Source organism: Carassius gibelio, chromosome A13, assembly GCF_023724105.1.
Source record: "Carassius gibelio isolate Cgi1373 ecotype wild population from Czech Republic chromosome A13, carGib1.2-hapl.c, whole genome shotgun sequence".
Classification (NCBI taxonomy): Eukaryota; Metazoa; Chordata; class Actinopteri; order Cypriniformes; family Cyprinidae; genus Carassius; species Carassius gibelio.
In genome coordinates this window covers 19,556,827-19,584,049 of record NC_068383.1, presented here as the reverse complement: position 1 = coordinate 19,584,049, position 27,223 = coordinate 19,556,827, and the positions used below count along the sequence as shown (strand labels likewise).

At 36.9% G+C, this 27,223-nt stretch overlaps 1 protein-coding gene and 1 long non-coding RNA gene across 2 annotated transcripts; one reads left to right on the top strand and one right to left on the bottom strand.

Annotated features, from left to right (window-relative positions):
- On the bottom strand, positions 1-26,244 carry LOC128026649 (brorin-like). The gene is made up of 4 exons (XM_052613900.1): positions 26,045-26,244; positions 20,132-20,882; positions 15,370-15,499; positions 1-985 (listed from the first exon to the last, which is right to left on the bottom strand). Exons 2-4 carry the CDS (start codon positions 20,798-20,800, stop codon positions 834-836), a joined length of 951 nt encoding a protein of 316 aa, XP_052469860.1. The 5' UTR covers positions 20,801-20,882; positions 26,045-26,244; the 3' UTR covers positions 1-833.
- Positions 13,685-15,390, top strand: LOC128026650 (uncharacterized). Its single transcript, XR_008186471.1, has 3 exons — positions 13,685-13,794; positions 14,914-15,100; positions 15,255-15,390. It is a non-coding gene; the product is annotated as an uncharacterized LOC128026650 (long non-coding RNA).
- Positions 26,245-27,223: the final 979 nt, after the last annotated feature.

Genomic DNA, 27,223 nt, shown 5'->3' with positions numbered 1-27,223 from the left:
CACAGTGTAACGATTTATTTGGAACATTGAAAACACGTACATATAGAAACGCGTCTTAGCAAAACAGACCTCAGATAAGAGCACAATAGAGACTTAACAAAATGCAAACATCTGCAAGCAGCTTTTTTATTTTTATTTTAGGTTTCCTTGAATGGAGACTGAATCCATTCTGCTCTGCTGACTATCCTGACGTTGTGTTAGATGTTATGTGTCACTCCTGACAGTCTTTGACGAAACTAATCCTCCAGACACATTGACAGCTGTAGGTGCGTTATACATTCTAATAAGACGGATTAAAGTCGATCCGGTATTAAAACGTTACAGCATATCAAAATACAGTGGCTATAAAAATATCATTTCACTGTAAATCAGATATCTGAATCCAATCATAATCGTTGAACCAGCACATACATAAATAAATATCCTTTATATGGGCTATAAATCTCAATACAAACTTGAAGTATTAATATAGTTGAATTCGACTCCATGCCTCCTAAGACTATACATGTAACTCTAACGGATGAATCTCATCACTCATCATGACTCGATGCCAATTCAGAGGCTCTGTGGTAGCTAGAGGAAAGTAGCGTTTCGCACCCTGGCCTTTGGCCTTTTCCCCAGGTTAATTGGTCCATCCGCTGTTTGTTACAGGACACTCTGAGTTCATAGTCATGAATGGTCACAGATAACCCACTGATGTTACAGCACACGGTGCCGGTGTCTTGGCTGCGTGTGAGGCTCAGGGCTGCTGTGTTGAGCCTGTACAGACCACAGCTGGGACGGGTGATCCAGATCTCCACAGTTGTCTTGGTGAACGCTGAGCGTTTCGAGCCTTAGCTCGGCTGGCACTCGTTCTTGCTGCAGGTGGCCTGCCGCTCGATACGCCAGGTGCCCTCCTCGTAAGTGCAGTAGCAGATGGTACATTCGTCGATCTTAACCTCTCGGCCAGCCGGGATCACCGCTGTGTCCGCGTAGCAGTTTGGCCCTGTACACAGACAGGAGAGAGTGCATCAAATTGAGAGAAAGCCTGCTGAGATCTGCCAACACAACTGCAAGCCCTGGTTTTGAGTGGCAGTGACTGCCAAGGATCAAGCTAGAATTTTCAACTGACTTCATGTAAGTTTTATGATGTTTTCAAGTTAGCAGTCAATCAAACCACAATACTATGACCCAAGTCAGTTCTTTTTTTTCTGCATGTACAGGGCTCCAAACCAACAAATAAATTATAAAAGCAATTAAATATTTAAGAGCCAAATAATTTTTCAGTTGATAAATTACAAAATTGCCTGACATAAATTGTTGTTCAGAAAGGCTTCAGTTCATTCTGCTATACCTGTGATAAAGAGACACTTTTGTATATAAACTACAGTGGTTTTAGTTATATAAACTAGGGTCTTATTGTATCTGTATTTAGTATAAAACTTTATAATTGGACATCATTTTAAACAATAACCAATCATTTTATTAGTTTATTAGTAAAAATCGTTGTTTTTGAAAAAATAAAATCTTTTTAGATAGTTTTAGAACACTATTATTAATTTATTCAACAAAATGCTGTTTTGAATATGTATCTTTAAATATACATTGTCATATAAATGATCAGTCAATAAACAGACACATGTATGTCTGAAAAACTTAAACCATATATAACAGTAATGATTCTTGTTTCCTTTTAAATCAGACTCGCCTCGCAATTCAGTGAGGGGGTCACTTGTGAACTCAGTAACAGCTCTAAATGATTCAATCTGTTTCATGAATCTTTATAAATGATTTCAAGCAACTACTTTATCAGAGTCATTTTTCATTCGCATTCAACTCTTGTATGCACAAGATTGCATCTAATTTTACCTCCTGGGTTTGACGATGGCACCGGCAAAATCACGTGCATTTTTTCATAATAAGAGTTAAAAGAACTAAAAATGCTCTGTCGTTTTTGATTGACACTTAAGAGTAATACACAATTTCACTTTATAAAGGGTCCACTTTTATTTGTGTACACTCCCAATACCAAAAAACATTGTGCTTTTGTAAAATAAAGACAAAATACATTGTGCTTTCAGCTGTCTCGTTCTCCGTGAATATCTTCCTGAAACGTGTCTCTAAAATGAACTGAAACTCAGTGAATACTTTACACACAGACATGAGAAATATGTTCGTTCCAAAAAAAGATGGTGCAGCTTCCAATTAATGATTCTTTGTTCATTTTGAATCGGACATAAAAAATGCCTGGCAGTTCAGCGAGGGAGCCACTTGTAAATTCAGTAACAACTCTAAATGATAGTGGTGCATCGATCAAGATCGGCCGATCGTTAATGCGCATCTCGTCAGTAAAGCCGGTTCTCTAATCAGCTGTAAATTCCATCAGGTGCGAGATTTCACACAGAGCAGCTGTTACTACACAGAGCCTTTGTTCAGTGAGAAGCTCCGCAAATAAACGCTGATAATGAACGTGGATTTGCGCAGCTTCTCAGTTAACAACGGCTCTGTGTGGTAACAGCTGTTCAATATCAGGCCTTCCTTCTAACATGAGTGTATCATTACTTCATAGAGGAGTAAGTGCTGAGCTCTTGGTGCACAAATAAACATTTATCAAGCCCCAAGTGCAGATACAAACCTTTAGTGTGCTAATCTATAAAGCTGTTCCTCTCATGCAAGTGCTCTTTCAAAATGTAAAATATTTAAACAAACTTATGTGTTTAAGCCTGAATCCAGCTTAAATGCTTTTGAGAACTTGCCAAGAGAAAATAGTAAAGCTGTTTTTTTGGAAATAGCTGTTGAAACTGATGAAACAAACACTGGCAAATAGAAATATAAACAGGCATGGTATAAAATATAGGTGCTACAAGCAAACATCCTGCTACAGTATTCAAAGCCATGGTACAGTAGCAGTTGTTTTCATGGGGAATGAATCCCATGTCAGTAAACAGCCATCCACGCTCCTGTTTCGTCCTATTAATACTGTAATTAAGGCAAAAGGAGCCCCAACTAAGTATTGAGTGCTGTACATGCTTTTACTTTTCACGTTCATACTTTTCAAGATTTCTAAAAATCCTTTCTTTGTATTGGTCTTAATTACTTAAGAGATACTTAAGATACCGAATTTGTGATTTTCCTTAGTTGTCAGTTAAATTTTCATCTAAATTAAAAGAAATAAACATTTGAAATATATCAGTCTGTTTGTAATGAATGACTATAATATACAAGTTTCACTTTTTGAATGGAATTAGTGAAATAAATCAAGTTTTTGATGATATTTTAATTATATGACCAGCACCTGTATAGGCAAAAAGACAATAAACAAAAGCAAAAAAAAAAAAACATTATCAGTTACCAGAGGAAGATAGACTGGCATTGCTATGCCACATCATGCACTGGACCATGCAGGTCTAAAAGTGACTCATCAGGACAAACACTAAATGGCTTGTCACATTCAGATGCATATGTTAACTAGAAAAAGAGAATTTGTCATGACAAACTCAGAAGCTGCGTAGACAAAACTTGTTTGAAATGTTTAAATAGTTTAAATCTTGAATGAATGGATGGATGGAAGGCTTTTTACTACAAGACAATCAAGTCTGATCAATTCGAAAAAATAAAGCCTGCTAAGTCAGAACAGCCTGAAGTACTGTGCTGAGCTTGGTGAACACAGCTTGAAAGCTCTAGCAGGATTTAATGGCATTTTACACAGTACTCGATGGGCAGCAAGCTTTTCATTTATTTGCCATCTTAATGAGATACTGCTTCACCCCCATGCTAGCATATGTAAATAATGCATTCTGTGCTGCATGTAAATGATAGCTAATAAAGTTAAAGTTTATGTCAAAATACATTCAGTTAAACAATTTTTTTTGTTCATTGGCCTCTATAAGTAGGCCATTCATGGCTTTATCTCCCCAAAAAGTGTACAAAAAAATAAAATAAAAAAGCCTCCCAGGAACCATCAAAAAATTTAGAGTGATCCGATCAACAATCAGTTAGAGTTTGGGGCATGGCATAGCAGGCTGAACAAAATAAATTTAGATTCGGATATAGAATTGCAAGCCAAAATTCGGATAATTGCTCCAATTGATAATAAATCTGAGAACATGCTGTGTAAAATGGCTTTAATAGTCAGAATTTTTCGATGGAAGTTACTCTTCAACTATGGGAAACGGGCTACAAAACTATTAAAGATATTAAATGTTTAGTCTCAGGTCTGAAACTAAAAAAAACCCAATAAGAAACAAAATTAGTAAAAAAAAACATTATGCCATCAAAGAGAAATGCTACCTATGCACCATGCCCCCCACCCCCTTTTTTTTTTTTTTTTTACATTCGCTAAACAAGGAAAAATGATATTCAGCCTCTAAAAGACATTATCATAAAAGATGGAGGACTACATCAAAAGAATGCAGGCACATCAATCATCTTGAATATTTGGCCAATGCTGTCAAGACTTCATCCAATCCATATTCATAATAATTCCAGAGGAAACACTTCAGATTCCTGTCCCCAAATATCAAGACTGTGAAAATAAAAACAGCTGGCACAGCTGATTCATCGTGATGGGTTATATCTCACATTATCTTATGGCTCTGTACTATATGTGCATTAAAACAGCTGCCATATATGTTTAACTGTCGCATAACAGAACATGATTATGTATTGTCACATTATATGTGATCACTGGTACACAGAGAGAGGGGGTAGAGAAAGTTGAAAAAGGAGGACAAAAAGAATCGAATGGAAGATAAATGGGTTCAGTATACAGCAACAAACAATACAGCAGTGGAGCAGTGCGCATGCTGCATTTTTGGCAGTGGACAGGAGTGTTTATCACGCTGAGCAGACCCTTATCCTCACCGCCTATCAAAGCACTGTTGTAAAGGCTAAATTCAAGAGAGAGCACCATTAAAGACTTTGGTCCATTCAGAGATGAATTGCATTCCCCATGGTACAGTGATAATTGAGCTAAAAGGCAAAGGAGGAGAAAAGGAAAGCTTGGATCCTGAAAATGACATGATCTTTTAAAGCTCATTAGAGCTGATGCTCTCTGAAAGAGCCGGGATCATACCTCACACTGCTCTGAGAATAAGTACTGTAAAAGGAAAGCCCTTTAATGCAGTTCTTTAGTACGTATGCATTATAAATGCCACTAAATTTACTTACTTTTTGTGGAAATGATGACTGGGCTGGGATGGATGGAGAAGGTGTATGTGGATTTGCAGGGGTATATTTTATTCTGGAAGTGCCAGTGGATGGACTTCACTAAAACATTAATGAACAAATTCCAACATTCTCATAATAAGTCATACGCTATGCCATATGGACCAGGGTAGTATTGCACCTGTATTTGTTAAAATGGAACATAAAGTACAGAGTAGGGGCTTAGTGACTACTAGCTGGTTTGTATTTGGTTGCACCATTTGTTCTTAAGAAAAAATAGCTAAGTAGTAATATGATCGCCATAAAATATTGCAATGTGGAATAATTTTACATTTTACTTCAGAGATCCAATAGCCTTTATAAAGGTACTCTGAAATGTACGGTAAATGTACTCATGCACAGCCCAACCAAGATGTAGATGTGTTTTTTGAGGAGCATTATTTGATTTATGGACTGGTATATGTCCAGTGGCAATGGGTTAAAGTTAAAACGCCTTAATGATAGATTTTTTTTTCTCACAAACACACAGCTTTACACTTAACATGATGTTAATTGATGGAAAGTAGTTGTGTGGATTAGCTGTGGATTATTCTAATGTTTTTATCAGCTGTTTGGATTCTCATTCTGATGGCACCCATTCACTGCAGAGGATCCATTGGTAAACAAGTGATGTAATGCTACAGTTCTCCAAATCTGGTCTATTTACATTTTAGATTGCCTGAGGGTAAATGTTCATTTTCATTTTCATTTTTGTGGTAAACAATACCTATAATAATAAGAAATATATTTTTATATGTGAATAATTAGAAACTGATTTGAAGTATTATTGAGGCAATTTACTAATTTGATTTCAACCACTACTCCTTCTGTAAACGTTAGTTCAATATTTCAAATCTAATGGTGCAACACAAAATTTTTTTTAGAGTATAAGTTGTTACTTCACATCAAAACAAGGCATAAGTCGTAACTTAAGGTGTAACCGGCCTCAGTAATCTTTCTAATTTGTTGAGCTTTTATGTATGAGAAAGATGTTTTTAACATAAATACAAGACATTTTTATTACAGACTTCTGTTAAATACATCCATGTGGTTTGCTTTTCAAATCCTGTTCTCCTACTTTTGTGCATCTCCTGGACATAAAAGACTGAAAAAATAGTCTTTCAGGAGAATGTAGAGAGAGATGGAGGTGCTGTGCATATAAAATCACTGTCCTCTACCTCTCTCCTTCAGTATCGCAGAGACACAAGTCCCATTACAAACGGATAAAACCATCAGTGCAACAAATCCAGGCAAACATATTTTTCAAGAGGAAGAAAGAAAAGGAAATATTTGAGATGAGCTGAGGACTGAAAGGTCTCTCTTAAGTAGGGATGTCCCTATACCACTTTTTCACTTCCGATAACGGTACCGATGCCACAGCTTTGGCTATTTGCCAATTCCGATATCAATCCGATATTTTTATTTTATTCTTGAACTAATACTTATAATAATAATGAAATAAATGGAAGCACGTTGCTCAATTAGCCACCTAAAAACATAAAAATCTTTGTCATTATTTTATCTTCATTATTAGAAAAAATAGAACAAAGATATACATTACAAATACACATAATACACTAATAAAAATAAACTGTGTTTTGCAGGTACAATAGAATTTAGCAGTAGCATTAAAAAAGATTATGAACAAGTAAAAATAAAACAATTATTATTTACAAATAACAATTGTATCTAGACAGTTGCCTATGGCTATGATTTAATTTGTCTGTTTGATTTTATAGTCTCAATCTATATGGTACTGGATATGTTGGCTGTCGCAGTATATTCATTCCATGGATAGAATGTGTGCTGCAGCATAGTACAACGATATTTCTTCAAAAGCAAATCGTGGTCCACGATCAAAAATATTCATATTGCACACCCCTTCCCTCGAAAGAAATGGCTGACTGAGGGCAGACCGGACTGCAAGAGCACTTTAACTCTCATACTCATGCGACTATAATTGACTACTACTGTTATCACGTGACAGGCTGCACGCTTAACTGGATGTCGCAGCAAGAGAAATGCTAATATTCAAGGATTTAGGTGATGGTTTAAGCTAGATTTTCCCATGGTTTGTGTTGGATAGGTATCGGACATAGGTATCGGATCATATTTTTTTCTCCCCTCCGATCTCCGATCTAGCGTTCTGGGCCAGTATCTGCACAATACCGATGTCGTGGATCGGAATGGGACATCCATCCCTACTCTTAAGCACCCATGAATATTTCTCCCTCCATTTTTTTTCTTTCTTTTTTTGCAAGTGATCCCATTCTCCCCCCTGAAACATTAAATTTCAGGGGTTTTGGTATAAATGTTTATTGCAACCTCCTCAGATTATCAGCGACCCCAGTGCCTGAGCCTTTCAAGAAGAGGGCTTGTTTCCCTGTACGTTGCCAAGGTGATGGCCCACATGAGAGCAGGTCGACAAAAAGGAAAGGGCTCCAGGGGGAAAAAAAGCATCTCTTTCCTGTTTGTACATGCAAGGTATTAGAAGAGATTTTGAGTCACTTCGATGACCCTATTTTGAATTCCCTGAAAAGATTTATTTACTGATTTGTTCACAGATGCTTTCTGCTGGTTAAATCTCACCAGCAGGCGTTCATTGAAAGAACAATCATTTTACATAATTGTGCATGGTCATTGATTACTTATTAAAAATTCTCCATCTCCTTTCTCTCATTGTTGTGAATAAAACTGATTCACATTTGCAACTAAATTAACATAACCCATCATTTAGTTAGTCTATAGATCCTTGTGCAACAATGAACAACCCAGTTCATTTGATTTTATGAACAAGGCTGTTTTGTTTGAACCAAAGGGATGGTTCACCCAAAAATTGAAATGTGATGTTTATCTGCTTACCCCCAGGGCATCCAAGATGCAGGTGTCTTTGTTTCTTCAGCAGAACAAAAACCAAGATTTTTAAGTTAAACCGCTGCAGTCTATCACTCTTATAATGTAAGTGGATGGGAATCATGGTTAAAACATACAATAATAATAAAAAAACAAACATACACAGACCAAACCAGATTAAACCCTGCGGCTCGTGATGATACACTGATGTGTAAAGACACAAAACAATCAGTCTGTGGAAGAAACTGAATAGTATTGATATCGTTTTTTTTTTACCTATGATTCAAGCAATGTCCGAACTGTTAGAAGTCTCCTTAGCACGTCCTCCTGTGCGTGTTCTCAAGCAAGCGTGTGAGGCATCTTCTTCTTTCTTATTTTATAGCGGATTGCTGATTTATAAGTGCATTACTGCCACCTGTCTTTCAAGTGGACCATTGACACTTCTAATTGAGATTCTAATTGAGTGTCAATGGTCCACCTGAAAGACAGGTGGCAGTAATGCACTTATGAGTCTATGATCTGCCATAAAGCAAGAAGAAGAAGATGCCTCACATGCCTGCTTGAGAACATGCTCAGGAGGATGCTCTAAGGAGAGTTCTAACAGTTCGGACATTGCATGAATCAGAGGTAAAAACCAATATAAATACTGTTCAGTTTCTTGCACAGACTGATCGTTTTGTGTCTTTACACATCAATGTATTATTACGAGCCGCAGGGTTTAATTTTTTTTTTGTTTTTGTTTTTGTGTGTTTTTTTGTTGTTGTATGTTTTAGCCATGATTAACATCCACTTACATTATAAAGCCCCTTTCACACTGAGATTCCAGATAATGCACGAGTAATGTGTCCTGGCAATTGTTCCCGGATCGTTAGATTTAGGTTCATTCCCATTGCCAGTTATTTCCCGGAATTTTTGCGGGCGTTCACAGACAACCCGTATAGGTGTCGTAATGACACATGACATCAGTACGAGTTGAAAACGCTAGGCACGTTACCTTTCAATTAAACTGGCGAACGATCTCAGCTGTAGCACAAATAGTGAAGAACTACCTGATCACTGCTTCATTACAGTTTGCACATATTTTTTTGTTCGCAAACTTTGATGTGCCTTCAAAAAACCTGGTAAAAGAGTCGTGAGATAATGTGCGTAATCCCCACGACACACCTTTTACGCCATTGGTTCTGGCTTTTGTTCACACAGAGCTCGTTCCAGGACTGAATCCAGCAATGTTATTAGGTTCCCAACCCGGGATCACTCTTGGAATCCTGCGTTCACACAGAAGGTAATCCGGCAATTTTCCAGGACCAACGTGCAGTGTGAAAGGGGCTTAAGAGTAAATAGACTGCAAAGGTTTGACTTAAAAATCTTAGTTTGTGTTCTACTGAAGAAACAAAGTCACCTACATCTTGGATGCCCTGGGGATAAACAGATAGCAATCAAATGTTCATTTTTGGGTGAACCAAAATTATTTTTAAGATCAAAAAAGTGCACCTATGTTAACTCATTCAATGACAACCTGAGTCGTCCCTTGAGCCTTTGAAGGAAGGAAAAGAATAACACTCTTCAAAAAGAAAAAATATTCATTGTCAGAGCCAGTGCATGAAAGTAAAAGATAATGATTCATTCACTTTTAAAATTTGTTCACTTTTTGTTCAAAAGCACTGATTCATTCACAGCACCATGTGAGTTATGCGTTGCTTTATGGTGCCCAATTGTATGTGGTCAAAGATTATATGACCAGTTGATGCCGTTTCAATCATCTCACAAGAATTCCTTGTGAAAGCTTGTTTATCCTTTCCTAAAAGAGGGTCTTGCATCTTTGGGAGTTTGTGATATTGGTACAGCTTTCTCTATGAATCTTAAAGCACCAAAAGGCACTCAAAAGCTCACTCAATGTCAAGTTTCTTATTTACTGACAGTCCCTCAGTTGGTGAAAAGAACGCGGGAGTGCTATGACTGAATCGGGATATTTTTTTCTCCCATTTTTTTTTTTTTTTTTGAGTCCTAACATTGCAGCTCCTCGCAGATGTTCTTTGATATTCATGAACAACTGCCTAGGGTGGATATTAGCAATAGCGTTCACTTTCATCTCCCCCCATGGCACTTCCTCAAGTGTCTCCCAGCATACTCCTCCAACAACAGACCCAGGCAGTGCTCTGCTCGGGAACATAATACTTCATTCAGCAGCTAAGAAAGAGGTGCTTACCTCTGCTCTTCATGAGCAACAAATAGAGATATCAGCCCTCGTGACTGCTTTATTCACCCTTTGTGCTTTTCATATGCTAACAACCACTTAAAATAAATGAAACTGTAGCTAATAGGATGAAATGTGCTCCGCAGCCTTGAAGGTGTAGGTGGCCTTGCACTGTTTACTGCATTTTCTGCAAGCTGCTGACGCTGGCCACAGATGAATCACCTCAATGATGAGATGTTCTAATGACCGAACAAATTACAAGCATTTACGTCTTTTGAATTGTGTGGTTTCTGTGACCTGAGCTAAAACAGTTGGAGGGGGAGGCTTTTGTAGCCCCTGCTGGGTATGCCGTGGTGAGTGTGAACCGAGCACAAGATTATGATTATGAGAGAAATGCTTGCAACCCATTTAGAAATCAATTCTCCTCACTGCTTCCCCATTCAGTGTCAACTCTGCCAACCAAAATGAAGACGACAGACCCCATTTCTACTGCAGCTATTATCATTTCATCCCTTAGACACCACATTTTTCTCAAAGGGCCGGTCTTCCATACAAAGACGCAGTCAATCAGATGGTAATTGACTCTTAATGGTACCAATTAAATAATCATTCTCCTTATGATTTACTGGACAAATCACTTGCACAGAAAGTTGAAAAAGTTTTGTTTTGAGCAAGGGAACAAGTTTTAGCTGGTTAACAATGCTCCTTTAGCCTCGTTGTAAATACATTAACTGATGCTAAATCGCATTTTCTTCAGTGGAAGCCATTTGAAATTAGCCGTGCATTCTAATGAAATAAATTTATATCTACACTTAATCATTTAACTTATATATATAGCACTTATATTTCCATATTTTATAGTGCCAGTGTAACAGTGTAAATTTGATGTATATGCATCTGTCTCAGCTTAGGATAAATTGTGGTCAAGATGCTTAAAAGTAGTCTCTTATGTTCAACAAGACTGGATTTATTTGACCAAAAAAGTAAAAAAGTACAGCAAAAAAGTAATATTTTGAAATATTATTACAATTTAAAAGAATTGTTTTCTATTAAATATATATATATATATATATATATATATATATATATATATATATATATATATATATATATATATATATATATATATATATATATATATATATATATATATATATATATATATTATTAATTCATGTGATTCAAAGTTGAATTTTCAGCAGCTATAACTCCAGTCTACAGTAACACGTGATCCTTCAGAAATCATTGTAATATGCTGATTTCTGGTTTCTTATTATGATCAATGTTGAAAACTGTTGTGTTGCTCAATATTTTTGTGGAAACCCTGATAAAAATTTCAGTATTCTTTGAATAGTGGAAAGTTCAAAAGAACAGCATTTATTCAAAATATATATTTTTTGATACACTGTAAATGTCTTTACTGACACTTTTGAATCTTACTGGCCCCATACTTTCAACATCCATCTGTAAATCAACAAAACTAAATGTGTTTTATCATTATTTTTTAACAAGGCATTAATAAGCCATAATTCAAAGCTAGACTTAGCCAGTACTTTTCCAGTCAAAATAAATACATTTTCATTCTACTTCCTTGAATACACATTTGAATTAAAAATCTGCATTCTGTTTGCTCCAACTGAATTCAAATTGTTCAGGAATTGTAAACAGAGCCCATCAACATTGTCATAGTGCCATTTTGGCTCCAAAGTGATCAGTCATGACATTTATGGCTAAAATGACTACCCTGTCAGAGTTGACTCTGTACCTGATTTGCAATCATATTACATCCAGTTTCAGTCTTCTCCAATGTTCTCTTGTGTTCTCCTGGCAAATGCTAAGTCTGTGTTTGATTATCCTCATCAGACGCTGTGGTAGAACTAGCTGTCACACCCATCCTACGGTGTCTCTGCATGAAGCCTTGAAGTCTTACTTTTGAAGAGTGCAAATCTCATGGGGTCAAAGCATCTGGCTCCTTCTTGTACTGCATCTGTGCAGAAGTCTATGTACCTCTGACATTCGCAGCAAAATCCTCAGAGGTGCCACCCATCACACTCACGTCTCTGTGTGATCTACACCCCCCCCCCCCCCACCCAAGACATGAACAAGAACCACAGGAAACACAAACAGTGTATCTATCGAAACAGTTCCGAGATGAAATCAAACTGCAGACTACCTGGCAAGTGCAACGGAGCCGAGCTGAACTACGGTATTCCAGCATGCCGTGAAATCACTAGGCGGCTGTAATCTTGTGCGTTGAGCAAAAAGGTTTCCAATCCATCATAAAATCATACAGCTTGACTGCTTGTTGTGCACATACATTTGTAAAACTGTTTGAATTCACCACAGCATGACTTCCATGGATTCCATCTCACAGCCAAACACCAACTGAGATATTGGATCAGGGAGTCCTGGCAGCATCTCAGCAAATGCCAAGAGGATCCATTTAAACATGTGTGCTCTTTAAAATAATTGCCCCACATCACCCTTCCCCCAATGGTCCACACTAGCTGCCGAGTCAGAGATCCATTTACCAAGTCATCATTCCTTTTCCGCTGAAGGAGGCAGCGTGGCTGCCGGTGCCATATTAGATCAGCATCCAGGCGTACACAAGAAGCAACAGTCTTGGACATGCTGTCTAAAAGCATCTCAAACAACTCTATATAACCCACACTAATTCAGAAAACTTCTCCCAAGACATTGTAATGTGTTCCAATCACAGAACACTCACACACTAACCCGAGGTCACCGCATTTCTTTGCTCCCCCTGACTGTAAAACGCTCCTCTGGTCAAAAAGAGAACAACAACTTTCACAAGGCACACAAAAGCTCTGTTCAGAAACCTAGTGTGTCCACTCACTGTCTGCTGTCTACACAGGCAACATCTAAACTGTCATCACACAGATAGTGTTCCTCATTCAACTGATCTTATTAACACATGATGAAGCTATGCTAACAGAACAAAGCTACAATTAAATAATTCAGATTCACTGAACTGTATTTAATCTGTAAGACTTCACAATGAGAATAAATTGGTTAAAGCATTTAGTATAATTAAGTAATTATCTCAGTTTATACATAGGTCAAAGAGGAAACACCAACATTTTGCTGTCTGTATCAAATTAAAGTCATTTTAAATACATAAAAAAACATGTTAAATGCAAGTAAAGTGTCTGCTTTTGTATTTCAAATAACTTTTGTGAAAGAAAAACAAAGTCAAAATATGGGGGCAATAATGTTCTAAACTGTAAAATTGTCATTCAGTGTACTGGTCCAGACTTACATCTTTAAATAAACAATAAAATAGCAAGCTAAAAAATATATTTGTTTTCTTGGCATTTTTTCTTGGCATTGGCAAGTGTTAGCTGTTATACTGAAAGGTCTATGTCTTGTTTTTTTTTTTTTTTTTTTAAGTATTTCAATAACCAGGGGACTTTTATCCTGAAAATGAAATTGATCAGAGCTCATCCAGTGTAACAGGAACAAGAAGCCATTCTGAAAACATACAAAAAACTGATCAATCATCATCAAATGGCACCCTGAAGACTGTGTGGTGCTGCAGAAAAGTGAGTTTATTGCTCTTAAATATTTGATCTTTTCACCTTTTCATGGTGTGGTAACCTAAGTTACAAAATGTTTTTTGTCATTTGGTGTAATGCAATTTCTGTTACACCACACTGAAATCCATTACACTGAATGACCATTATCACTGTACAAATAACAAATGTAGCATCTTATTTATATTACAGATAAATTAGGAATATTTAGCAATGACAAAATGTGTTAAACTTAATAAATATTTATATTTTATTGCATTCTTGTATTGTTTAGTTTGTGTTATTGATTAATTTTAGATGCTTAAGAACAGAGAGAGCTGTAAAAAGCCAAAAACGAATAAAATAAATGTAGACCCAGCAGCTTGGGTGACACTATTAAAGCCTGTTCACGCCAAGAACAATAACAATAATGATAGAAAATAATAATTTACCAATATTTATGAACAGAGACACCCCCTCACTACAGTATGTCACAAGTTCGGTAGACGTCCTTGAGACAATTCTCCACCCAAAATACTCATCCTGATAACGTCATTCATGGTATGTTGGCAAACAGAAGATATAATCATAAATATACATGCAAGCAGCATTTTTTAAGGGCGAACAAGATTGAAACAAAGTGACAAGCTAAGCAAGCATGATAGGGGAGCATCAGAACAGTAGAATAAAATACTTATTACTCTGCTGTCATTTACTCAGGAATATTATTAAAACTAATTTAATCATACAGACTAAAACACTACAATTATGGGAACAATGACAATAGTATATTTGATTGAGTTCAACACATTGCCTTATAGGATGGCTGTGAAGTATACACATAATACACTGCCTAAGAATTTGTCCAAAATAAGATACGTCAGATTCCTTGTGGAACAGCCTTCTTGTCAGGAGCACGCCGAACACCTCTTAAAATGCTGCTTCTGTATGCCGCTCACTAAATTTTGTACCGGAGCAAAAAAAGGCTTCTGTGCAAGGGTGCTTTTCATGTAGAGTGGCTTTGAAAACACTTCCTTCTCTGCAGTGGGTACTTTGACGAAGGAATACATTTATGTACCTTATACTTCGGTATTTCTAGTCAAATGGAGGGGAGAAAAACATGTAAAAGTTTAATCATCTGTGCCCTAGGGCTGGAGACAGCAGACTGCAACCGAAACGCCTGCCTGTGCTAATCACCTCACCTCCTGGTAACAAGCAGAGCAACTTTGCAGGTTCATTAGTGCTACTGCTCTCTTTATAATGCATTCCGGCAACTGTCTTAAAGAAAGGCCTGCAGACAAATATAATCTCCTCGGGTTTGCATCACCCCACTGAGGTAAACTGGCTATTATAGAACAATCAGATGGATGCACACGTAAGCCATATGAGAGGCGATGAGATCTGCGGCTCTGTGCATGCTTTCTGTGAATTTTCTTCATGGTATGGTAATTGGGTGAAGTGAAAGTGAAGTCCCTGTGGTCATTTTACAGAAGCGATTCTAACCTACCTCTCTCTCGCTCCTGGGGGACACAGCAGGGGTTCTGCGCTTCGGGGGATGGAGAGGACAGAGAAAGAGAGAAAGGCTGGAAGAACACGACCACTTACCGCTCTTACACACCGGGCAGCACCGCTCGGGCTCATATTCCGGATCAACACACTCGGTCTGCGGGCACGCTGACAGCGAACACAGAACCTCTCCACTGGGCTCACAACGGCACTTCTCACATGGAGACACCTGGAAGCACAGCCAGATGAGAAACAAAACCTTCTGTAGCAACACTCATCGTACTATTGTGATTGATATGATGTTTCATTATCAGAGGAAGAACAAGAGCTCTGATCTGAGGTGTGCTTCTTACTGGGAACTGACGAGTGTTCGGTTTAATTGATGAGGACGCTCATATAGTCCTGCCAATCAGAGCACTTGAGAGTATATTAATAATGCCTACCTAATTCTTTCAGGCAATTCCTCTGGCATTGCTCATCTCCCTTCCTTTCTTTCCATATTTATGTCCATAGGGAACTCTGAGTTGTACCTTACGCTCGAGCCCATTCATTATGGATGAATATCAATACCTGTCTATTTTTTTAAGTGATTTTTCAACTACAGGCACTTTTAGGTCCCAAGGGTTTATTTTCATTAAAACTCCAACAACCCCTCCCCCCCCTTTTTTTTTGTTAGACGGAGGTCATATTAAAACTATCTTTTTAGCATGCCTTGTTTATATATTGCTTTATATATGTTTTACCCAAGCTTTTGATCTTAAAATACGAGAATCCGCTTCATCTAAATAAACCGTGAAAGATAACCCATTTCTATTTTTATTGTGTGTAAATTATTTAGTAGAAACAACATTACATGTGACATTTGAGCTAACAATGAAAATGACTTCTAAAGCATTTTTATCTTAATGTAAATAAACTCTGCAGACCCGGTACCGGGTCCGAAAATAGCATGCCAGATGTTTGTGTCTCATTTGCATATCCTTCCTTATATGGTATTTGCCCAAAAATGGGTTCATTTGAAAGCTTAGAGTGTTTTCTTTACAAAGAATACCATTAATTGGGGTTTTATGATACATAAAGTAGTCAAATTAAGCTAAGAAATATATTTCCCCCCCCCATAAATTTCCATCTAACGATTGCGAATACGTTTTCGTAAGAATGTGTATTTAAAATATTTTTCACAAAACAGTCAAGTCATATATCACAAAAAAGCTCTCATTCTCAGGAATCTGATGATGTAGATCATTTTATTGTGTGACAATCACAGATCGAATGATCTTCAACAGAATCGCGATGTAAAATTTCTCACCTTATTATTTATACATTTTGCACCGCTTCAGTCAGCCGCAAACAGCCACGCATACCTATATACTCGATATAATCTTTTAGATTAGAATCTCTTCTTTCAAACAAGACCATTTTTACGTTTCTGCGTGCTTCCATTGCTGAGATATAAAGCGTTTTGTACAAGTGCGCAAAAGGGCTCCAAGGGCTGTATGTTTGACAAGATCTTCAACTCATATATACGGGTCTAAAAGCCTTTCTTCTGCTATAGACATCTGACCTCTTTTGTGAAGCACTATTTGTCCTAATTGCTGCCATTCACAAGTCGTTCCCTCCAATCGAATGTGTGATTCAGCACCGCGGGGGTGCTGGAACTGGACAGCGACTGCCCACTCCTTTCCGCTCGTGTGACGCGATGGTGTCTGGGAAACGGAGTTTTTTGCTGCTTCTAAACAAAGGCCACGCGAAGGCGAAACTACAAATGGCCGAATCTCCGGATTTATAATGCATAATATTCATAAAACAAGTTATGGGTGGCCAACTTCGCCGTGGAGAGGTCAGGACGCGCATCTGGTAAGCGTATACGCGTGCTACTCGCTTTCATACATTTGATTCTTTATTCTGAGGCTTGGAAGCTCCGCTAGCAATAAGCTAATATGTTTATTTTCATAACTGTGCAGTGTTCGACCGCATCTCAGTGAATGTACAGTAATCCGTACAGTACTGGGGGAATAAACATAAATTAGTTTGTTGACGCTCCGAAGTTCGCGTAGAAGCTTCGGGGAGCATGTTAGCGCTGAATCAGAACCAAAACAAACAGACACGCTGATAAAACATCAAAATATTATATATGAAAGAGACAGGCCAGGTCTCCCAATCTTTACACGATGCAGAATAGACATAAATGAAACGATATGAAGCTGGAGATTGTGGATTCTATTTTAGATTTTGATAGACCAGATATTTTTATAATTTTATGCATGTTGCTATTGTGTAATTTGACTTATTCTCTTTCAAAGACTGTTCAGAAAACCCACACACAAAAAAAGCACATTGTATTGAGATGGTTCATCATATGTGAAACAACATAAATAATACTATTTGTCACAAACAGCAGCTTTTTATGTAACTTCTGAGTGTTTTCTGTAAAATAATATACAGAGATCACATTATTCCATACTGCAAGTGTGCAAAAGATGACTTCATACTTATTTAGACAAAAATTTTATACAAAAATGGTATTATTCCTTCCTTCAGTTGGAATAGAATAACTTTTGCATAGATTAGGATAGAAAGAAATTTCTGTTTTCCTCTAATAGCTGACAAGTGGAACAAGCACAAGACATTGGTCTGAAGTTGCCAGCCCCTTCAATGCCTGAGTTATACCATTTCAAACTTCAGTTTACACAAATAAAATAAAAAAGCGCCTTGTTTTTTCCCCTATTTATTATAACACAGACAGCATATATTGTCATTTTTATTAATTTCAACAGTGTTTTATGTAATTTCAAAGGATTTCCTTTGAAATTATACCAAACTTTCTGAGCTTACACTGTAGCATTAGTATAGGCAGGCATTCAAAATTAGGTAGGAAAATGAAAAACGGAAATCCCCAAAATAGAATTTGTGCTTAAGAGGTTATGACTATATTATTAAAATCAAGTTGTATCTGCTAATTTAATTGTCTTGAATTAACATGAACAATGAACATAAGGTTATAAATATGTTGACTGTGTGTCTCATTGTGTGACTTAATGAACTGACATCAACTAATGGGACCTAATTGTGAAGTTTTACCAATGATTTATATATATATGAAATTTTACATACTTTATGACTGTCCCTCGGCTGTAGCATATTTTCCATTACAAACATAAAATTTGCCACTAATAATTTACCCAGCGTGTGAAGAAAACTTTTTAAATCCAGGTAAATATCACTTATAACTGTTGCATTCTATCAAAGTATGCAAACAGTCTGGAAGTATTTACAAATGTCTGTATCTACAATACATAAAATGCTAGCTATACAATTTGCCTTAGGGGAAAGAGTCCATAAATGTTTAAAATGTCAATTTCCACCACCATCATTTGCATGAATGGGTATTTCAGATGTACTGTAGTGGAAATTATCGTTCAGGGAATTTTGTTGTTATTCATGTATATATATACTGTTGAACATCGTTAGAAAAAAAAATTAAATCAAGTAGCAAGTTCAAAAAGTGCTTCATTTTTAAAAATCCACAGCACCCAAAGTTCCCATAGTTAAAGAAACTAACTGCATTTCATGAACCTGAACTGTATTCATGTGATAAATTCAGTCTTTCTGTCACACAGTGGATTTCTCAAGCATTCATGTGACTCCACAGATGTCTCAGAAATCACATACTGTATATTTGAACAAACGATCAGTTTTGCTCACTGCTTCTTCTCTGATTCCAAGCATAAAATACAAAAGACTTTTCTGGCATTAGCATTTCTGTAAAAAGACCCTTATGCACACAGCATCTCCTGAGACAATCTTCAACGAATCAAACAGAGGACAATGTGTCACCTCCAGTTGAGATGGAGAATAAAATACAAATTCACAGGGGGTTTCTAAAATTGAAAAGTTCAACAAAGGCGAGCACAGATTTGTTCAGCAGTTCCACCTCAGAGGCTCGCATTGTGGGACTAAACAGATATGATACCGGGACTCATTTCGTTCTGCCGAGGGTTTAATTGTTACCTTTGCGGTCTGCAAATGCATTAGGTGTGGCCGAGCAGAACCAATAAATTCAGTGCTTGGTCATTACCAGTCTTTGTGAAAAACACATATGCTGACTTATGCATTAATAAATCTCACTTGCTCGCCATTAAAGCTCAAGTGTTTTGGATAAGGACTCCAAAGACACAGGAGGAGGAGCCAATGAAAGCTGAATCAAGAAGTGTAGAAGCAGCTAATGGCTTTGGCTACACTGTTGTGGGTTGAGACACACAGTTCAAAAAGAATAATTTGTGCACCTGATGCTAACTCTGAAACTGATGGCATGCACTTTTTACTTAAGGCGAAATTAGAGAGCATCATAATAAGACCTTACAGGGAAAAAAGGCCTGTCGTCTTCTCTTACATAACACAGCCTAAACAAGATAAGTCACCATTAGTTTCGCATAATAATTGAACACCTAACACTTTCAGAGCATAAAAGACAGGAAAAACAATATTTTATCTAGTGGCGAACCTCCTCCCTGGGGAAAGTCTGGGGCTGAGGAAGAGTGATGGATTAAAAATGAAAAAATTAGCAATTTTGAAATCTCATTTTTGGGCTGCTGGAATCAATATATAATCAAGACATGATGCGCACACATTAGATTTCTTCAACTGGACAGAAAACTCCACTGGACCACAAAAATTCAATTCCAGCTCAATAATGAACAGAGATTCGTAGGAGTAAAGATCTAAATGCAAAGACTTCACATAATCTACCATAAAATAAAGGTCACTCTGGCACTCCTGACACTGTTGAATACAGAAAAAAGAAAGGAGTAAACCTAAAGCTGGCATATGGATAATGAAGCACTTAATGTGTTGGTCTAACCTTGAACTCCTCCAGAGATGAGTAGATCTTTCCTCGAAATTCACAGTAGTTTTTCTTCTCTTTGCACTGCGGGCAGCACTGGCTGGTGTCGACACGCAGGCAACGAGGGTGAAGTTTTGGACACTCTGGTTGGGGGCAAAGAGGACCTTCATCTGTACACAAGCATGGGCAGGTGGAGGGTCCTGGGGTGAATTTCTCCCCGATGGCGAACACAAACCCTGTTTCGTCCATGCAGCCTTTACCCCTATAATCAGGGTAAGCATAGTCATCGATCTCATCCAGGGATATGTTGGCCTCTTCTGTTGGCGCCTCTTCCGTTTGTTTGAGCGATTCTTGCTCACCCCAGGATTCGAGGGTCATACCTTGTAGTTTGGACCCTCGTCTCAAGGGACTCAAGTTGGGTCTGGTCCTGCTAGAATTGGATTTGTTCCCACCCTTGATCCCCTCCAGTTCAACATTACTCAGCTCCTCCAGACGTTGCTTTGCACCAGGGCTCAGTGCACCTTCCTTGGCCTGGGTCAGAACACGCTCTAAGCGCTCTTTCTCCCCACCCTCTGGCACCGACACAATGGGATTGCCCCGTGCGCTCGTATACAAGAGCCAGCAAACAAAGATAAGTCCTGTTGTCATGGCAGCCGAGTGAAGCATCTCGCTCCTCTCCTCCAGCATAAAAAGACAGGATTGCACCTGGACTCACATTACAGCCCTTAAATCACAGGTAGACTCTAGTATAGAAGAAGCATCGTCACATCTGTAAAAGAAACAAACTAGAGAGTTCAGCACCATGGACAGAGGCAATGCAATGTTATGGTGCATTCAATCCTCCTGAAAAGTTCATATTTACGAGTTGGGAAATCTGGTGCTTTCAGGTCACTTTGGTTGGATTAAAATGGTGATGACCATATTGATCCAATATGATGTGTTTTTATATGTTATGATTTATTTTGTTTATAAAGGTGCTGCTGAACGAATTGTTATATAAATCACAAATTCCATGAGTTCTATTTTATGAGTTTTCCAGTCCTAATTATGAGTTTGTTGATGTGTTTTTGGTCATTCAACTCATAAATATGATCTTTTGGACATGACATGAATGCATCATCAGTCATAGCAGATAGCTAAAGCAGCTATCCAAAAACTGACCAAAAATCAATTCTCTTAAGGAGTGCCAAAATATTAACAGAGATCTACAACACTCCTTTCAAACCCCTTCAATGTTTCTTCAGTCAAGTAAATCATGCAGGCTATAAAACTGATTCTGTGCTTCTGTAGATTTCATGAAATTATAATATGTAAATTGTATTTAATAGAATGATCTTGTTTAGTTTCATTGTTTAACTTAATATAAAGTCGGTTTAAATAATAGCTACTAATTTTTTTTACTAACAGCTAATGAGAATAAACATTCACTGATTGCAATAAATTGACCAAATCCAATACAATTTGAATAAGCAATCTTTGATTTGCAAGCATGGCCTGTCTAAATGTTCTAAATTATTTGATTGTTACCCTTGTCATGTTTCATGTACCGAATGCCGAGGTCTGTGAGGTCTTTAAAGTATTAAATGAATGCTTTTTATTTCATGAGTGTTAGTGTGGTAAGTGTTTATGTGATGTGGTCAACAGACAACAAAGACTTAGTCACTCATACATTTCTCATAAATAAATGAGATCCAGAATGTAAAATATAAACGAATCTTCATTTATGGAATCTAAATAAATTATTGTTACATTAGAAATTATTTAGTACTATTAATACGACTGATGTTTATTTTAATTCCAGTTAACTGTATTTGTTTAACTCAGTTGTTTTATTTGATCTATTTGCAGAATTACTCATTTTTAAGGAGATGATTTCTAAACATTTATATGTAATTTGTCGCTATAATTTTAAGTAAACATAATGTAAACTGTACAGAATATCGCCTAAAATAGAAAATAAGCAAAAATGTATATAATTAATTAATTAATTAATTTTCTCTTTTTTTTTCAAAAGAGATATACAACTTTCCCATTCTGGAAACATGTGAAGGCTGACTGCCTCGGGTGAGATCACACATAGCGACAGCAATCTTCCAATCACACCTCCACGCATCAATTTTCACGGGGGTGATGGACACGAAAGTAAATTGCCTCAAGGGAACTTGACTCACAAGCACTTCAATAACTCCTCTATTCTCCATCCAGCTAAGCGCAATCAATTCACTTTAAATGAATCTGTTAAACGACACGAAGAGGTTAATCGTGAAATAGATTTAAGATGGGGGGGAAAGGGATCAGTTGAAAAAAATATTTGAGCAATATCACACAAGCATACTGATGTGCTGAATATAGCAAGACTGCAAGTTATCACAGCTATGCTAATATTAAAGTGACCATGAAACGGAAGTAGCCACAGATCTATTCTTATGTATTGTGATGTACACCGGATTGTCGAAAAAGAAAAAATGTAGGTTTGGGACTTGATTCCATCTGCAAGTTGTTTATTGGATGTTGAAATGTGGGCATCACACTCAAAAGTGGAGGTTGATAAGCACAAGCTGCATACATAACCAGAGAGACTTCTGTCCTTTCACCAGAAGATTGAGTTATTACATTCCGATTCTTTTTATAAAGAAAAAGAAGCATGTATGGATTAATTGTTCACAATAACAGTTATAACATGCATTTAGACAGGGTGCATTTTCATTTAATCAACTTTGACAATAACAGCCAGAACCACAGAAATAATCTTATAAAACATTGTGTTTTACAATTATGTACTTTCAGTTCTACAATTATGCACTCATACAAAGTAATTAATATCAATTAACTTTTAGGAAAAAAAATTTGGCCATTAGTTGGTTCATATACATGAAGACAAACTAGGAATGGGATGTCTTAACAGAGGACAGAAAACGTAATATGTTTATTTAAATAAAACAAAAAAACAAAAAACAAAAAAAACGAATCGAAATTGTAGCTCATAATTTGTGCAATTACATTTATTTAAACTGAACATAAGAAGTTCATACTGATGATGTTCTATTCTGTAACTAATGTTAATATAAATAATACACTCTCAGAATAAAAATATTGCATTTTAATGGGTGCAACTGGCAGTCCCTTATGATAATGAAGCCTGGTTTTATTATACAGTGACCGTTAGTAATGCTAACTATAGTATTTGAAGATTTGATTACCACTACATTAAACATATGTCCATGCGTAAAAAATTATTATCAGCCTTTGCTCAGTGTCATACTACATTCACAGGCTGAAGAAAATTTTAAGAGGACTAAACGGTCCACATATGCTGTTTCAGGAATGACAAACATGAGTGTAAAAACTTACTTGAGTGAATCGCCAAATTGATCTGCGATTGACAGTGATAACTGTAGCAATGGACAGGGGCACTGCACAAGATCCAGGGCCCTATGCATAGGCAGTCCTAATGCAGCCCCCCCCCCCCACCCCCGAAAATATATATTCCAGACTTTTCAAGGGCCCTCTCTTCCTTTGGGGCCCTGGTAATCAGTACTGGTTTTACCCCCAGTCCAGGCCCCCTGGCAATGGACGTAACAAACTATCTGACAAGATGTCAAAACAGAGCTGTGCTTTATGTGATGCAGAGTAAGTTCAGAGTAACAAAACTACAGCAGCAACAAGTCTGTGTTGCCTTTAGCATCTTCTACAGGTCAAGATAACTTAAAGCTCTCCTTTGAGGTGTACCTTTTAGACAATGTTTGGACAATGCAATGTTTAAATTAAATCTATAAATATCTATATAACTTCCTGCACTTGCTATACTTAATAGTCATTTTATAATAAACTCAGAAGCAAGACATGAAAATACAGAGCCCCACACATGATTTATAAAAAATAAATAAATTGTGCGCACGATTTATTAATTCGTTCCCTCAATGTACTAAAACGTGCACATGATTACTAATGCGTTCCCTTGATTTACTAATGCGTTCCCTCGATTTACTAATGCGTTCCCTCGATTTACTAATGCGTTCCCTCGATTTACTAACATGTTCCCTCGATTTACTAATGCGTTCCCTCGATTTACTAACACGTTCCCTCGATTTACTAATGTGTTCCCTCGATTTACTAACACAATCCCTCGATTTATTAATGCGTTCCCTTGATTTACTAACATCGTGCGCACAATTTATAAATCGAGTGAACACAATAGTAAATCGAGGGAACGCTATAGTAATCGTGTGCACGTTTTAGTACATTGAGGGAACGAATTAGTAAATCGTGCACACAATTTAGCCTAATATTTTTTCCTGCATGTCATGTGCGGGGCTCCGTATGAAAAAAAAAACTAGAGAGTTGAAATGGCAACTGAGCTATTGAGAGATCCTCTGCTGCCATCTATTGGATATAATGGTAATTTCATGTCATTTTCATCTTAAGTCTTTGTTTTCCAACAGGATACATTTTTTTCTGTCTTCTTCATGAATGAAAGTGAACATTTAAAGTGATTTTTCATTATTTTGGCGGAGTTAAAAAATATAATTTAAATTATTAAATTGTCATTTTATTAAATTATTAAATTATAAAAATTTCGGTTTAGGGGAGGGGGGTTGTTTGGGTGCTCGTCTTTGTGATCCCATGATTAGTTTGGATCCCTGGGTGCTGTTTCTTGCAGCCAATAAGTATTACATTTACTAAATTGACTATTTATATAGCTCGTCTACATTGAATTAGTTGAGTTAACATAATTAGTTGGCAACTAATAAAACTAGTAAAGCTGATAAAAACATAGGTCAACAATGAGATAAGAGAGGCTGTGAGTTGTATCTTCTGCCATAAAGATGAAGATTGATATTTTGTTGAAGAATACCCACTTTTTTTAAATATACATTTTATGTTCTATTATACGTGTTTTAACAAATTTTTGTATGTTGTATAAATATATATATAGGTAACGAAGTTATATTAACAAAATAATCTTAGAAGGGCCCCATCTATTATTTTTCCTGGGGCCCCATTTCATCTTGGTTCGCCTCTGCTCTATACAGGTAAAAAGACACAACTGCGCTTGGATTTGGACACCTGCAAAACACTTTATATATATATATATATATATATATTTTACATTTATGTTAAAACCTTGCTCCTTGTTCCACTTTGCCCAGCACAAATACTGTAGTGGGAAGGCTGTTGTGTTGACAAAAACAAGATGAGTGTTGCAAACAGTGAAATGTTCCAGCTCTTTTATACAAATTCAACTACCTGAATGAATTGTGGTACAATTGCAGTAGCCTAAGACATCAATGTACATGTACATCATGTACAGTAACTCATGAAATGTGAAACCTTCCATGTTAGACGAAAATGACATTATTAATGGTTAATCTAAACTCCCATTCAAGCATAAAAGCCATGCATGTAGCTCTCAACTCCAGTCCCTGTGAGCTGTGGAGCCTGTTGATGCAATGCACAGGTGCTCTTCACAGCATCATTCACATCCACTCGAAAATCACATCTACAGCCTCACGGATAACGATAGAAAGTGTAACACCTCAGGTGAAAGATCACTTTAATAACTGATGCAATCATTTGGAGTTGAAGCTGAGAATAAGAAAAAGAGGCGTAGATAATGATGCGACACAAAGCAGATGCAAAAAAAAAAAAAAACACTCTCTGCGCTGTAATAGAAGCTATTATCCTTAATATTCATAGCACACACATAAGTTAATCAAGGTAATGCAACCCAAAGAAAAGCGTTTATGGAAAGCAAGCATAGCGTTTATCCATGTCATACTTCACTCTGCTCCCGTGAATCTCAGTTTGTTCATATACTGGACATGCTTCAGCGCATCGGTCATGCAGAACAGTACATGGACTCTTCTTAAACGTTTAACTGTAACTTTACAATGCCCTGTAGAGGCGTTAGAACAGACTGGACGTCCATACCTGCATCTCTCCGTCGGTGTGGTTGGTGTGTTGTCTAGATAGTTGTCACACAGTTGATATCGAGGCTCGTTCATCTCCTCATCACCTCACAACTGCACTCAGAAAATAGGAAATTTAGTTTAAATGGTGCCACTAGCGAGGACGACAGGGCTGTTAATGTCTCCTCAGCTCTTGCCGGAGAACTGAAAGAAAGGAGTGGACTCCACAGCATCAGTGAAGAAAAAAAAAAAACCTGTACCGGCAGACTTACGTCACATGGTGAGGAGTTTAATGAAAACAGCGCGACGCCTTTCCGACCACCAGGGGGCACATTCCCTTACTGGACTCATTCTATTTACTGTGTGATTAATCAATCGTTCATGTTGTGTTGACAGAACCTATCAATCTCAGACCTGTCTTAAGATGTGCGATGATGACATTTTTAGTGTGCATGGATGAAAATGCACATGGGGCTGAACTTTTCCGTATTGTATTTGCTGTTGAAGTGTGATGTGACTTTTTCAGTTATGAACAGTGAAATCAGAACAGACATATACACTTGAGTTTTATTAGGGTGATGATATTTGTTAAACCTTTATTATAACTCTACACCCCTAATCCTCATAAGTTGATTTAAAACGTTTTGATCTAAAGCTGATATTCAAATTGTAAGTTCTCAACATTGTGAGATTTGTTTCTGTATGAATCTGATTACAATGACTGCAGACTTCCTTATATAAAAGAAAAATACATTTAAAATAATAAAGAACATATATTACTGATATTAGTTACAAATATTTTATTTCTGAATTATTTTTCACTTCCAATCAAAAGTTTAGGGTCATTGTGTTTTTAATGTTGTTTATTTAGCAAGATGCAATAAATTGATCAAATGCGACAGTACGGAAATGTATAATGTTATAAAAAAATATAATTTCAAATAAATTATTCCTTTTCTATTCATCAAAGCAATCCGGACTTTTTTTTTTACGGTATAACAGTTTTCACAAAAATACAAAGCAGTACAGCTGATTTCAGCACTGATGATAATAAGAGATGTAAAATTGAGCAGCAAATCAACATATTAGAGTGTTTCCTGAAGGATCATGTGACTCTGAAGACTGGAGTAATGATGCTGACAATTCAGCTTTGATCACAGGAATAAATTGCATTTTACTGCATATAAAAACGTATTTTAAA

Excerpts from the sequence above, each read along its gene's own strand:
- LOC128026649 (XM_052613900.1), bottom strand. The coding sequence starts at position 20,800 with ATGCTGGAGGAGAGGAGCGAGATGCTTCACTCGGCTGCCATGACAACA. Across the intron at positions 15,500-20,131 it reads CATCTCTGGAGGAGTTCAAG|GTGTCTCCATGTGAGAAGTG; the intron begins GTTAGACCAACA and ends CTGTGCTTCCAG. Across the intron at positions 986-15,369 it reads CTGCCCGGTGTGTAAGAGCG|GGCCAAACTGCTACGCGGAC; the intron begins GTAAGTGGTCGT and ends GTCTGTGTACAG.